The following is a 15,707-nucleotide window of genomic DNA, read 5'->3' as shown; positions in this document are numbered from 1 at the left end:
AAACCTAAGATCATGGCATCCGGTCCCATCACTTCATGGGAAATAGATGGGGAAACAGTGGCTGACTTTATTTTTTGGGGGGCTCCAAAATCACTGCAGATGATGATTGCAGCCATGAAATTATAAGACATTTACTTCTTGGAAGGAAAGTTATGGCCAACCTGCTGCTGCTGCCGCTAAGTTGCTTTAGTCGTGTCTGACTCTGTGCGACCCCATGGACAGCAGCCTACCAGGCTCCTCTCTCCACGGAATTCTCCAGGCAAGAGTACTGGAGTGGGTTGCCATGTCCTTCTCCAGTGACCAACCTAGACAGCATATTAAAAAGCAGAGACATTACTTTGTCAACAAAGGTCCGTCTAGTCAAGGCTATGGTTTTTTGAGTAGTCATGTATGGATGTGAGAGTTGGACTACAAAGAAAGCTCAGCACTGAAGAATTGATGCTTTTGAACTGGGGTGTTGGAGAAGACTCTTGAGAGTCCCTTGGACTGCAAGGAGATCCAACCAGTCCATTCTAAAGGAGATCAGTCCTGGCTGTTCACTGAAAGGACTGATGTTGAGGCTGAAACTCCAATACTTTGGCCACCTGATGCAAAGAGCTGACTGATTTGAAAAGACCCTGATGCTGGGAAAGATTGAGGGCAGGAGAAGGGGACGACAGAGGATGAGATGGTTGGATGGCATCACCGACTCAGTGGACATGAGTTTGGGTGGACTCCGGGAGTTGGTGATGGACAGGGAGGCCTGGCGTGCTGCGGTTCACGGGGTCGCAAAGAGTTGGATACAACTGAGTAACTGAACTGAACTGACTTTCAGTTCACTTTGATCTAGTGAGAGATGGTTGAATAATTGGACAATAAAAATAGAGTATGTTCAGTGCTATGATAGGTGATTGTGTAGAGTGTAATTGGGAATTGGGAACATGGAAGAAAAACAGCTAATGAAGAGTTGTGGGATGTGAGGTTCTAGTCAGAGACTGTTTCTGGAGGGTGTGAAATCTGTGGTTTACTGGACCATTAGAAGGAGATCTATTATCATATAAACAGCTGTGTTCTAGTAAGAAGTTCCATAGTCCAGAGGTTTTCAAAATATCATCTAGGGACTCTTTCAGAGTCAGCAAGGTCCAAACCATTCTCATAATAATACTAAAATGCTGTTTGTCTTTTCACTATCATTCTCTCACAAATACGTGGTATAATTTTCCAGAGACTACTTGTTACATGATAGGTTAAATATGTCAAAATTTAAAAGGTGTACATAACTCATTGAACCAGCGTTTTCGAAATGAACAGTGCATGATGTAACAAAATCACTCATAAGTGAAGGATTCACATTACAGGATAGACCAATAGATTTTAATATATTGGTTGGCCAAGAAGTTAGTTCAAGTCTCTTGTATCATCTCAAGAAAAACCCAAATGAACTTTTTGACCAACCCAGTAGTTTCTGATTCTACATTGCAACTAACCTCTAAAAAGCTGTCACTTTTCACGTTTTGATGTCATATCAAAGAACAGTTTACACAATTTGAAGAAGCAATTAAGATATTCTCTCCCTTTTACCCAAAAAATATAAGGCTGGATTGTCTTTCTTTGTTCTAACCAAAACAGCCTTTGCAGCAGATTGAATGCACAGGCAGGTATGAGTATCCAGCTTCTATTAAGCCAGACATTGAATCTGTTTGCAAAAATGTAAATCAGTGCCTCTGTCCTCCACTAAATTTTTTTTTGTTTGGAAAATATACTTATTTTTCATTAAATAAATATATTATGTTAATATTTAATGGGTTATTTTAAGATGAATTAATAAATACTTAAAATTTTTTCTATTTGAATTTCAGTATGGTAAATATCAATAGATATAACCTATGTAAATAAAAGCCGTTTGGGCTCTCAGTGATTTTTATTTATTTGTTTAGGGATGTAAAGAAATCCTAAGACCTGAGAACTGTTTCCATAATCTATTTACTTTTCTTTATTGAAGGCCACTTGGATCACTTCAGTTTCTAATTATAATTATTGTGCTGCAGTAAACATACTTTTACCCATCTAAGCAAAGTGTTTCCAGGCAATAATAATAATAATGGACCCTGCATGTACCTGATGCTCTTGTCTCTAAGAAATAAGTGTGAGCCATTAGATTTTTATTCAGTTTACAATTAATATTTCTGATAGGAACAGAGTAACATCAATAAAACAGATTCAAAGACATAAAAAAAAAAAAAAGGAATATTCTAAAATGAAATGTATAACAGCATAAACTTTACATGGTAAAATTACACATGAACTGATTGAAAACCTCTTATAAGTGTCATTGAATATTGCAGAAATTGTTAGTGGGGAGGTTGGAGACGAGACTTGGTAGAAATAACCTATGCAAAACAAAACTGACAACCGTTAAAACTGCAGCCAGGAAAATAGGGCATGGTAGAAATAATGGTCAACAAAGGAAACTCACATTGGTAGCAGCCATAATCAATGCAGTGTGCTCTAGACAAAAACTAATGAGTGATTCAGAACTGTGCTGTAAATTTTGTGCAGAAAATAGTCTTTTTTTTCCTACCACAAATAAGATCTTTTGTCATCATTAAAAGTACACGTTTTAAACAGATTCTTGGACTGGTGGCTCATATTCACCAACTCATTTAACTTTAGCACCTGTCTCATCCCCAGTAGCTTTTCCAGAACTACTACCTTCACCATGTAGCTCCATGAGTTTTCCCAATTCAAACTTGGGCTCCTTTAGCATTTTTTGCTTTTCTAAAGAAGACATCATGGAGTGGATAAATAGATTGGCAAGTCTTTTCCAGTGCTATCTGAAATTAGTTTATTGACCACTTCTTTCAAGTCATTCATCTGCGCCTCTCAGGTGCAGATCCCTCTTGGGGATCTGGTGTACCTGCTAGCGCTGAGCATAAAAGGTCTTCTAAATCTGATGGTTGCGTTTTTTAGTTACCCACACAGAACAGATGAAGCAAGTAACCATCCGTAGTCTTGACCTCAACATGAGCTTCAATCATGGTTTGCCACTTTTTGACCATGGAATACGTTACGGATAAGATCCATGCCATGGAAATTAGGCAGTTTTTGCCCTGAACATTCTCAATATTAGCCTGAATTTTCTAAATGCTACTTCATCATTCTGCAGATTAGTGAGACTCACTTAAAAACATATTCGTTGAGGCCATCAGATGTGATTTTGGTTCCTTGAGTTCTTGTGAACAACGTTTTCCCAGTATTCCTTATACTGAACATAGCTGGTGCTTTCACATCATACCAATCTTTTTTAGAAACTGGGTCAACCACTTCCTTCTTGGCTCTCTTTTTGCCTCCTTTCATAAGGTGCTTGTTCTTGACGACCACCATGGGGGCTGCTAAGAGAGCCAGAAAAAGGAGAAAATAGTCTTGAAAATAATTTCAGAGAAATAGAAAAAACTTGGGAACAAATCAGCTTTGCCATTTTAAAATTGAATTCAGGGAATTTAATTGGCTTAATGAGTTTTTTTCCGTAAAATATTTGCTCAGCTACATTGAAAACCCTCAATGCTAGGCTGTTCTTTTTATTCATGAACTTTTTCTTCTCCAGACTACTCTGTCTCAGTAAATGACAATTCTGTCCTAATTGGTCGGGCCAAAATTTCATAATCATCCTCGACTCTTCTCTTCTCATATTCCATATCCAATCCATCAGTGTATCTTGTCACCTCTCCCTTTATAAAATATCCCCAATTGTTTTTCACCCCTAGCATGCCTACTACCCTGATCTTGGCCTGTGTCTCTGCCTATATACAGTACCCAAGTGCTGCCAGTGTTTGTGCACTGGCATCCTTTCTGGTCTCCCTTAATTCTGTTCTTAATTCATAGTCTGATCTTTACACTGAATCTAGAAAGATGCTGTTTGCAAAAGATCCTGCCGCGTCTCTGCTCCACGAGCCCTTCAGTGGATCTCCATGTCATCCAGTAGGAAATCAGATGTTGTATGGCCTACGAGACCCTTTTCAGTTTGGCCCTTTTTGTTTCTCACATCCCACTTCCTACCGTAAATCTCTCTCCCATCCATTTTCACTCATACAGCTCTCTTGCTGTGCCTCTTGCCTCAGCTATCTCAAACACGCTCTTCCTGCCCCACAGGCTGCTTCCTCTACTAGGGACGCACTTCCCCTAGCTAGTCCTAAGCCTTGGTCTGTTCCTTCACTCAGGTCTGTGCTGAAATGTTATCTCCTCAACACTCTCATTCCATCAATAACCCCCAGCTTACCCTGCTTTATTTTACTTTGTAACACATAACCACCTGACAATATTATTTGCTTACTTGTTTTTTATTGGCCTTTCCTCACTAAAGTAAAAGCTTTTAGAGAATAAAAATTTTGTTTTCTTTATTGTTGTATCCAGGGACCCAGAACAAACAGCGATTGGCAAATAGAATACACTCAGTATATGTTTATGTATATGGAAGGTAGGAAGGAGGAGAAGGGAAGGAATCAAAATAGTGAAGTCCAAGTGCTCTTACTATTGTAGCTTTATCTACACATTTGTTTATTTCTGTAGGGTAGGATGTCATGGAAGTAGGATTGCTAGATTAAATGGTATGTATGTTATGTGTATTACATTGAATCTATATATGTAATGGTATGCTTTCTAGTCTAGCTTTGTCTGAGAAATGAGAAAAATTGTCCTTAGAGAAGGAAAAAGATTAAGTTGACTTAATTACTAATGACATGATTGTATTAGATTGTTACAGAGCAGCCTACTGGCCAGAAAATCCAGATTGTGACAGCACTTGATCATAATACCCAAGGCAAACAGTTCATTCTGACAAATCACGATGGCTCTACTCCAAACAAAGTCATTCTGGCCAGGCAGGACTCTACTCCAGGAAAGGTTTTCTTCACAACGCCAGATGCAGCAGGTGTCAACCAGTTATTTTTTACGACTCCTGATTTGTCTACACAACAGCTCCAGGTAAATTCATAAGAGTTTCTCTTTAATCTTATCCTTGAAAAAAAGAAAAAGCATATCATAAAATAAGTCCTGACATTAAGACTTTATATCCTGCATGTTCAGTAGGAAAAGATCTTGTATAAAATTAGGTGCTACCTTCTCCTATGGGCCACTATACTTTTCCTCACACCTCCTCACAGCGTATATTTCAGGGGGTTTTTAGTGGCATATAGTAAGATCCACTCTGGCGAGTTTGGGCAGGAAGGAATTTAACAAAGAATGTAGAGAGCTCAAAGTACTGTTAGAAAGGCTGAAGGAACACTTGTAGGTCAGGTTTCCAAGAATAACTGGGAGCCTGCTTCAGAGCTTGCTTCTAGGTGCCCTGCTTCGGCAGTTAGGAAACTTCCAAATCAGGAGCATCTACAGAATTCTGTGACTGCAGTTTCCAAGACCAAGATGCCTGTGTTGTGAATAAGCAGCTGCCGGATCAAGAAGTCCATATTACAGCTGGCAGCTTTGTGGCCTTTGCTTCCCTTCTGTCGTGTGCATCTTCACTAATGTAGTGAGCAGCCGAGCCTGTGGTCTGCTCTAACACTGGAACTCACTCAGTAGTGTAAATTACCTTTACATTGCTGTTTATTTTTGCTAGTTATACATTATTCTTCAAAGAGCCAGCTAAGGCTTTCATACAATTATGTAGCTGCTGTTTTTACCAATGGTTGCTATGATTGAATATAAATACAGTGAACCCTTACATTGGCTTCCAGAGGCTTTGGTGAGGGTGCTCACTGAAAATTGGATTCCACATTTTGTGTTGAAAAGCTAATCAAGTAAAATTCCTTTTAGAATTGAAAAGCTCCAAATTCATAAGATACAAAATTATGCCTATATATCCTGATAAATTGTATTATTCTTCAAGTTACACAATTTTATATTACTTTTAAAAACAACTAATGTAGAAAATGGATAAAATATATAAAGTTATTAGAAGTCACTAAAAAAATGTATGGCATTATCCATACCCTAATTTCTTTATTTTTTTTTAATAAACATGCTTGATTTTCTTAAGAACAGTTTTGTATTTACAGAAATATTGAGCATTTAGTATAGAGAGTTCCCATATAATCGCCCAACACACAATTACTCATATAATTGACATTCTACATTATATTTATTATATATTTATTATATTTATTTATAATATATATTTATTATATATATATTTATAAATAATATATATATATTATATATATATAATAAATAATATATATTTATTATAAATAATGAACTGGTAGTATTTATACATTAGCTAAAATCCATAGCTTTCCCTACTTTTTACCTAATGTCTGTCTGTTCCAGGATACCAAATTACAGTACATTTGTCATGTTTCCTTTGACTCCTCTAATCTGTGGCAGTTTCTCAGACTTTCCTTATATTTGGTGACTTTGATAGTTTTAAGTTATACTGGTCAGGTATATTATAAATTGCCTTATTGTGGGACTTGGTCTGATGTTTTTTTCATGGTTAGACTGGGGTTGTGGGTGTGGGGGAGTAGTTAGCAGAAGTTAAGTGCCATTTTCATCACATCATTCCAAGCGTAGTTCCTATCATCATATTTATGACTGGTGACATCAGTTGGCTGAAAAGGTGTATATCAGATTTCTTTAAAGTTAATCTTTTTCAAAGGTTTTCTTTATTTAAAAAATAAAAATAATATTGGTACTTTGCATCTCTAAAAGCAATGAAAGAGAAACAGGTATAGGACGGAATTCCCCTGGGCCAAGATTTGATTTCTGTTCCAGTGACCTAAGATGGGATGTGGGCAGGCCCATTAACCTCAGTGTCTCTTCCACCCTTAGGAAATTAACAAATAGAAGATTAGCACCATTTGCAGTAGATATGCTATTTAAAAAAAGATAGATATTTGTCAGAGATGTTTTCAAAGGATATCTAATACAGAAATTGTTTTTTTTTTAAGTTTTCATTGAAGACTGATTTTTATGGTGATATAAAAAGAAATTATGCTACTATAACATAGTAAGGGACAGCTGTTTTATTTTTGAAAAATTTTTTTGGCCTTGCTGCATGGCATGCAGGGTCTTCGTTACTCAACCAGGGGTCAAACCCAGACCCTCAGCAGTGAAAGCGCAGGGTCCTAACCACTGGATCACCAAGGAATTCCCTGGGACAGCTATTTTAATGACTATTTAAAGTTTTTAAAATCAGAATTGTTCCTGAAGGCATTCACACCCCTAAGAGAAGGAAGAGAGGATTATTTTGTGAGCTGTTTTAAAGCAGGGGTAGGTTTTTACCATTTTGAAGCTTGAATTTAATTTGTTCACATTTCAAAAGATTGAAAGAAAATGACAGATTGAAGGATGAACCTAAAAGAAGAAACTAGTATTTCTTTGTATTATATTAGCTGTACCTAGCGATGAGCTCTTAATATAGTTTAAAGAAATTTAGTAATTTGCCCAAGGCCACTCCATCTAGTCCCTACTAATTTGCTGTCATTAACAGACTCCAGAGTCCATGTTCTCAACCTCTGCACCTAACCCAATCCTTAGACAGCTGAATGAAAAGTTTATACCTTTGTATATCAGTCATGTTCCATAGTTAAAGTAAATGCTTCAACAGATTTCTTTTTTCTTCATAACCTTTTTATATTTAAAATTAGATTTCTCTTTTTATGCTATTATAGCTTATTTTAGTCATATCATTCTATGGGGAAATATTCTGAGTTATTCAAAGACAAATGTCAAAATAGGACAGATAACTGCTACAGTAATTTGATGTGTTCCATATGAATAGTAAATACTTTATGGGTGAGATGCAGTAAAAAAATATACTCATGTATTTGTGTGTTTAAGACTCTTTTTACTTTAATGAATTGTTAGGGAACAAACTTAAAAGGTATTATTTCTGTCTGTACTTTTTATAACATTGAAATTTTAATCTTTATGTAAAGAAAATTCAGAATAGTTTAATTGATACATGCATAATAATAGAGTTCAAAGTTTCAGAATAACTTACAAAAAAGAAAGCAAAAAGTAATATGAAAGTTCTTTTAATTTTTTACATAAGAGTATTACTGAGTAACAACAAATTATTGTTTTCTTGTTTGTTTGTTTGTTTTGGGGGGTTTCTTTAGTTCTTAACAGATAATTCTTCCTCAGAACAAGGACCAAATAAGGTTTTTGATCTTTGCGTAGTATGTGGAGACAAAGCATCAGGTAATACTACAAATAACCTGCTATCTGTGTTGTGCTGTTAAAATAATTGCCTCACTGCTGCATTTCTTCTACTGACAGTAAAAAGTAAAATAAAGGAGCATGTTGTTTTTATGGTTCATATTTGTAGCCTATGAAATTTAACTGATTTTCCCCCAGAGCTTTTTATTCACCTAAAGGTTTTTTATTTCACTGCAGTTTAATGTGATCTTGCAGTGACATAAAATGCATATTTCAAAGAATTATGAAAGGCAGTTTCAATTTTTTGAAAGTAAACTGAACATGTGGAAATTTTTCTGAATGTGAAACCAGTTTTATCAAAGGTATTGCTTAAAAATTCGTTGTGATCCTTAATAACATGTAACATTAGATTACTAATCTACCTGTTGAGCCCTGTTCTCATTCTAGGAATACAGAGTAATAGATTACTGAGGTGGAAAAGCTCTGGTGAACCCTGATGAAATGCTCTGCATAGTTGAGCAGACATTTCTCCAAGCCTGATTTTAGTACTCAGGTTTGCGCTGTTTTAGTTCTGGCCATTGTTCCTTCATGCCCAGAAATACATACCCATATTTATTCGTATATATTCACAAGTACCAGTGAGATAAGTTTAAGGGCCCAGCTTGTTTTCCTTCATCTTTTTTATCTTTCCCATAGCTTCATTACAAAACTTGTACTGGAGCTTTTCCCAGAGTATGTTCAGTTTGTTAATGGTTTGTGAAAATGATAGGTTTATCAAAGTGTAACAGATTTCTCCAAAAATTTAAAAGTGGACTCACTATAAGGAAGGATGATTAGATTTTCAAATACTAACTGACATTATATCCTTTTTTTAGAGCATAGTTTTCAGAATAAAGTAGCTTTATAAAGTATATTGTTGTTGTTAAGTTGCTAAGTCATGTCCAGCTCTCTGGACCCCATGGGCTATAGTCCTCCAGGTTCCTCTGTCCATGGGATTTCCCAGGCAAGAATACTAGAGTAGGTTGCCATTTCCTTCTCCAAGGGATGTTCTCAACCCAGGGATCCAACCTGCATCTTCTGCATTGACAGGTGGATTCTTAACCACTGAGCCACCAGGGAAACCCTTATATAGTACATAATAGAATTGTCATTTGTAAGTGATCTCAGAAGTGAAAATAGTTTTTATATCATGGGTTATGGGTGATTGTGTTTCTTCTCTTTCCCAAATTTTCCATGTCATTGTTAAAATTACTTTGCAAAATTTAAAATCTCATATTGTTTAGTATATTTTATCAGAGAATTGTTTGTGTCATTCTCTGGTAGTTCATTAAAAAAAAAAAACATCATGTCATAAACTCAGAAATCTCAGTTTCATCTCATGTTTAAAGGGTAGATGTGGGCGGGCCTACTTCATTTTAGTTCTGAAAAATGTGACTTTCGTATTTTCTTAAACATTTGTTTCTAGGCCGTCATTATGGAGCAGTAACTTGTGAAGGCTGCAAAGGATTTTTTAAAAGAAGTATCCGAAAAAATTTAGTTTATTCATGTCGAGGATCAAAGGACTGTATTATTAATAAACACCATCGAAATCGCTGTCAATACTGCAGGTTACAAAGATGTATTGCGTTTGGAATGAAACAAGACTGTATGTATTAGCTTTTCAGGAGAAAATACTTTTAAGAATTCAGGCAAACTCCTAGAAATATGTTAAAATTAACACGTTAAAATATGTCATATATATATGTTTTTTATTTTTTTTTATTTTTATTTTTTTTTTAATTCTTCCAATTTTATTTTATTTTTAAACTTTACATAATTGTATTAGTTTTGCCAAATATCAAAATGAATCCACCACAGGTATACATGTGTTCCCCATCCCGAACCCTCCTCCCTCCTCCCTCCCCATACCATCCCTCTGGGCCGTCCCAGTGCACCAGCCCCAAGCATCCAGCATCGTGCATCGAACCTGGACTGGCAACTCGTTTCCTACATGATATTTTACATGTTTCATTGCCATTCTCCCAAATCTTCCCACCCTCTCCCCCTCCCACAGAGTCCATAAGACTGTTCTATACATCAGTGTCTCTTTTGCTGTCTCGTACACCGGGTTATTGTTACCATCTTTCTAAATTCCATATATATGCGTTAGTATACTGTATTTATGTTTTTCCTTCTGGCTTACTTCACTCTGTATATTTCCAACAAAAATATAGAAATATGTATTTTTTGTATGTTCAACAAATCTTAACTCAATGCTTATAATGCCAGGCATTGTAATTTTAGTTTGGATCTGGTAATAATAATTTTTTTTAAAGGTAACTAGATACCAGTTTAGTTTTTCACCAAACTTTTAATACTAAAGTGGTTAATAAGGCAATAACAGTAGCTAGTATTGATTGAGCTCTCATTGTGCTTTACTCTGTGTATAGCGTACAAATTAAATTATTTGTTCTCACATCAGAATTGTCAGTAGATACTACTGTTAGCCATTTTACATTTGTGTGAACAGAGGAAATTTAGAAACTTGCCCAAGGTCACATAACTAATAAGTGGCAGAACTTGGATTTGCATCTTGGCAGTTTTGTTTTGTTTTTCTCAGAAAACGTACAGTTAACAACTTCAGTATACCGTCTCCTAAGTATCATGAAATAAAATTGCTGTAAATTTTATTGAAAGTTGCTCAGTCACATCCAGCTCTTTGCAACTCCATGGACAGTAGCCCTTCAGGCTCCTCTCTGTCCATGGATTCTCCAGGCCAGAATACTGGAATGGTTAGCCATTCCCTTCTCCAAGGGCTCTTCCCAACCCAGAGATCAAACCCAGGTCTCCCACATTTCAGGCAGATTCTTTGCCATCTGAGCTTTACCAGGGAAGCCCATAAAATTTATTACCTCTATTTTTTTTATTAACCTCTATTTTATAAATAAAAACTAAGCGATTGAGTTGCTGCTCAAAAATCTCCTTGCCCTGTACAAATTAAAAAACTAACAAATTTTTAAAAATCTCCCTGCCCTTAATTAAAAAAAGATTTGACTTGGGTCTTTTTGTGGTTCACTGTCAGTATTGTCTTCAGTTGTTTAAATACTTTATTTTTTAATACTCTTATGTGTATTAGATGTGTAAAGGACTCCTAACTTCAGGTTTTCCTTCTTGATAGTGAACTTTTAAAAAATAAGAATTCTGCATTTCTGCCACAACTGGGGCAGGGAGAGAAAAGAGAATAAGAGAGATGCACAGTGGCCAGTTTTACTATTTGAAGCAACTTCATTGAACTTAAAAAATAATTTCTAAAGATTGATGGTTATCTTTAGAGTTATGATAACCATGTCTCCCATAACAACATTGCTGACCTAGAGCTTGCATTTATAATTGCTTATAAATTCTGCATTGTGATATAAATTTGGCACATTTTTGTAGCTGTTCAGTGTGAAAGAAAACCCATTGAAGTATCCAGAGAAAAATCTTCCAACTGTGCTGCTTCAACAGAAAAAATCTACATTCGAAAAGACCTTCGAAGCCCGTTAGCTGCAACTCCAACTTTTGTAACAGATAGTGAAACTGCAAGGTATAGTAAAAAAAGAAAACAACAGCAACATATGATAAGCAGGTGGTCATTTTTTGTCTTCCCAGTGAAACCAAGGCTAAAATTTGTACTTATTTGTTACAGGTCAGCAGGACTTTTAGATTCAGGAATGTTTGTGAATATTCATCAATCTGGAATAAAAACTGAGTCAACTATGCTGATGACACCAGATAAGGTGTGTTTAGTACAATTAATTTAAAGCTTAAAACTGCTTAAGCTTATAAAAGTTTTTCCTTTTCTCCTCCATCAGTTTGGCCAATTGATTTGGTCCTAAATATTTCGGGTTACAGATTCTTGTTTTTATTTTAATGAAAATTATCATCAACTGTTTGGTAGTATCAAATAACAAAACTAAAAAAATTTGGTAATGAGTTCAGTGTTCCTTATTTAACGGAAAACGATCCATGGATGAGTGGATTACAGTGCTGATTAGCAGTGGAACACTCTAGTGGAGGAATTTTAGACAAGAGTTAGTTTTATAGAGGATTTGAAGCAGCAAAAAGGAAACAGAGGTTGGGATTGACTCAGAGTTTGGGATTCCCTGTAATGCTCTCGGGTCCTGCTGTCTAGGATGAGGTGAGCTCACTAAAGCTGGAGCTGGAGGATTATGACTGGTATATGATAGGTTTCTTTGACAGATGTTTCCTTTAAGTGCAAAGTGACGTAAGTTTCAGTTCAGTCACATCTGACTCTTTGGGACCCCATGGACTGCAGCAAGCCAGGCCTCCCTGTCCATCACCAACTCCCGGAGCTTATTCAAACTCATGTCCATTGAGTTGGTGATGCCATCCAACCACCTCATCCTCTGTCGTCTGCTTCTTCTCCCACCTTCAATCTTTCTCAGCATCAGGGTCTTTTCCAATGAGTCAGTTCTTCTCATCAGGTGGCCAAAGTATTGGAATTTCAGCTTCAGCAAGAGTCCTTCCAATGAATATTCAGGACTGATCTCCTTTAGAATGGACTGATTGGATCTCCTTGCAGGCCAAGGGACTCTCAAGAGTCTTCTCCAACACCACAGTTCAAAAGCATCAATTCTTCGGTGCTCAGCTTTCTTTATAGTCCAACTCGCACATCCATACATGACTACTAGAAAAACCATAGCTTTGACTAGACGGACCTTTGTTGGCAAAGTAATGTCTCTGCTTTTTAATATGCTGTCTAGGTTGGTCATAGCTTTTCTTCCAAGGAGCAAGCATATTTATATTTCATGGCTGTAGTCACCATCTGCAGTGATTTTGGAGCCCAAGAAAATAAAGTCTGTCACTGTTTTCACAGTTTCCCCATCTCTTTGCCATGAAGTGATGGGACCAGAGGCCATGATCTTAGTTTTCTGAATGTTGAGTTTTAAGCCAACTTTTCACTCTCCTCTTTCACTTTCATCAAGAGGCTCTTTAGTTCTTTGCTTTCTGCCGTAAGTGTGGTGTGAAATGGGCCAGGTCACTGGAGCAGCTTCTACTTTGTGAGTCCTGATAAATTAATTTTATCAGTAGAAATGTTCATTTTTCCACTAGAACCAACTATAGCTTCAACGTGGAAAAGTCTTCTGGGTTTCTTTCATCTTAAAATAAAAGTCCTCAGATATAGAAATGTATAATAAGTATAAAATTCTTTATATTCCTTTTGTGTTGTCCTACAAACTTTTTAGTGTTAAAATGTTGATATTAAAAATATTTCAGATGAAGAGAAATTCTTCACGTACCTCACTTAAAACACTGACTTGAATCAAGAGTAGTAACAGTTGCATGAGCTCTCATGCTATGTATCCAAGTCATCTGGGTCCCCTTAGAGATTTGGAGCAGCTCTTTATTGAGCAAGAGGTCTGAAATAAAAAACAAGCATGTAGAATTCCGTAGTGTTTGAAAGCCCCTTATAAGAACTGAAAACAAACATTGTTCCTGAAGGCAGATTTCAGAGAGCCTATTACTGGTGTTTGTCTTAACCTATAATGTGATCTGGTTTCATATGCCCTATGAAATTATTTATTCTATATATGGCCAGATTTGTGTTATTATTTTTTATTTGGTACTTTAAGGCAATCTTAATACTTGTGCTCTGGAATCAAATTTCATCTGCCACTTACTAGCTGCATAACCTTGGGCAAGATATTTGACCTTAGTGCTTCAGTTTCCTTCCTCATCTATAAAATAAGGGATAATAAGAGTGTCTGCCTTACAGATTGGGCTTTAGCGTATTGTTATTAATCAAGGAGATCTGGTATCTTACCATATATTTTGGAATTACATTCAAGACTTCACTTAGCCTTATCTACATGATTTGTACCTAGAATGGTAGTTACAACTTCATTGACATATTAACTTCTTCAGGAAAGGAAGAGAACTAAGTTTTGTTGAAAATTTTCTGTAATACTTGCCCAGACACTGTACTTCTCTAAATGTCTTTATATTAAATTGTGTTAACAACCTTATTTGGTTAGTTTCTGACAAATGGTCCCAAAGCTGTCAAGCTACAATGTAAGTCCTTTCCACATTAAGCACCTGTCTAGATAGACATGGTATGAAATGGAAGAGAATATATAAATGTTTTAGTTGAAAATTAAAACACCTAAAAAATGTCAGTTCCTTTTACATGTATATATGAAGGCAGGAGCAGGGGTTAGGAGCACAGGCTTTCCTGTCAGACCGATCTGACTTCCTATCCTGCCTCTACTACTTACTGCTAAAGAGACAATGAGTAATTCTTCTTATCAGTAATAAAGGGACAATGATTGCAATTTCACAGGGTTGATGTATGGATTACATAAAATACATACAAAGGTCGCAGTCATGTAAGAAACTTAGTAACTGGTGGATTACTCAGTAAATAATTCTGGGACCATTCTTTAGTTTGGGGAGAGCACAGAAGCTATTTGTCTATGTATTCATAGACAAATCAGTTTTGCATAAACTAAAGAATTGATATAGAGAAATTCAAGGAAACATGTATCCTCTTAGGAGTAATCATTATCACTAAAAAACCATAAAGATATAATGAAAAATTTTAAATATCTATGGACCTGTCAGAAGTCATAGAAGGCAAACTGAAAAGCCTTTCATTTGATTAGGGTGGAATGATTTGAGCATTTATGAAAGAATGACTAATGAGTATATAAAAATATGAATTTAAAATGATACTCAAAATTCACCTTTCGTCATAAGTTGCTTGGGCATTGATTCATTGCTCTAAAATTGATAAATAAAAGGAAGAAAAATAAACCATCTATCTGCTTTTCCTGTACAGATTATATTTCTGGGTAGTCAGAGAGTTGAGCAGATTTTTTCATAAAACAGTTGTCGCTAATTCATGCATAAAGAATGTACACGTTAACAAAAATAAAAAGTGGTGACAAATAGGAAAACATGCAATATATACAAAAGCCCAGTCTCCTAAATAATGTAGAGGGACTTTCCACCTACAGAATGCTTGATATTTAACACATTTAACACAGTGGCTGGTAAAACTTGGCATCCTGGAAGTCTGTTCAGTAATACACTTTTCTTTTCTCTATTCCTTAATAAAACATTAATTTTATCCTATGCAACTTTCGAGTTTGCATAATAAGTTTTGGGAATTACAGAAATATCAAAATTTTAATGCTGGAAGATCTTGAAAGCTCATCTAATTTAATATCCTTTTATAGGGAAGGCACCTGTTAATGGACTTCCCTGGTAGTCCTGGTTCCATCCCTGGTCAGGGAATTAGATATCACATGCCACAACTAAGACCTGGGGCAGCAAATACCTTTTTAATAAAAGAAAGCAACTGTTATGTGGATAGATAGCCATTATGTACAGTTTTTAGTTTAACCTGTGTAAATATTAATATTTCCTAGGAAATGTGCCTGATATTTTTAAACTTGTTCCTCAAGTTTCTAAAAGCTCAGAGCTCTTTGATTTTACTTTCTAGATTTCATATATCTTTATATGCTTTTCTTTTGGCATTTCACATTCTAGAATTAGATATTTAAGATTGAAATGTTAACTGATACCAATTTGCA

General features: G+C 35.9%; 1 protein-coding gene and 1 pseudogene across 3 annotated transcripts in view; one reads left to right on the top strand and one right to left on the bottom strand.

Moving 5' to 3' along the window:
* The window catches only part of NR2C1 (nuclear receptor subfamily 2 group C member 1), a 40,216-nt gene that overhangs the window by 8,025 nt on the left and 16,484 nt on the right, over nt 1-15,707 (top strand). For all 3 annotated transcript variants that reach the window (XM_005206110.5, XM_010804827.4, NM_001077904.1), the window contains 5 exon segments: nt 4,729-4,959; nt 8,091-8,172; nt 9,596-9,775; nt 11,548-11,695; nt 11,798-11,888. In XM_005206110.5, coding sequence (XP_005206167.1) covers nt 4,729-4,959; nt 8,091-8,172; nt 9,596-9,775; nt 11,548-11,695; nt 11,798-11,888 — 732 coding nt within the window.
* Nucleotides 2,585-4,326, bottom strand: LOC112446659 (small ribosomal subunit protein eS1-like; annotated as a pseudogene).

Source organism: Bos taurus, chromosome 5 (assembly GCF_002263795.3).
Source record: "Bos taurus isolate L1 Dominette 01449 registration number 42190680 breed Hereford chromosome 5, ARS-UCD2.0, whole genome shotgun sequence".
Classification (NCBI taxonomy): Eukaryota; Metazoa; Chordata; class Mammalia; order Artiodactyla; family Bovidae; genus Bos; species Bos taurus.
Note: the sequence above shows the minus strand (reverse complement) of the source record. Positions and strands in the feature narration are given on the sequence as shown.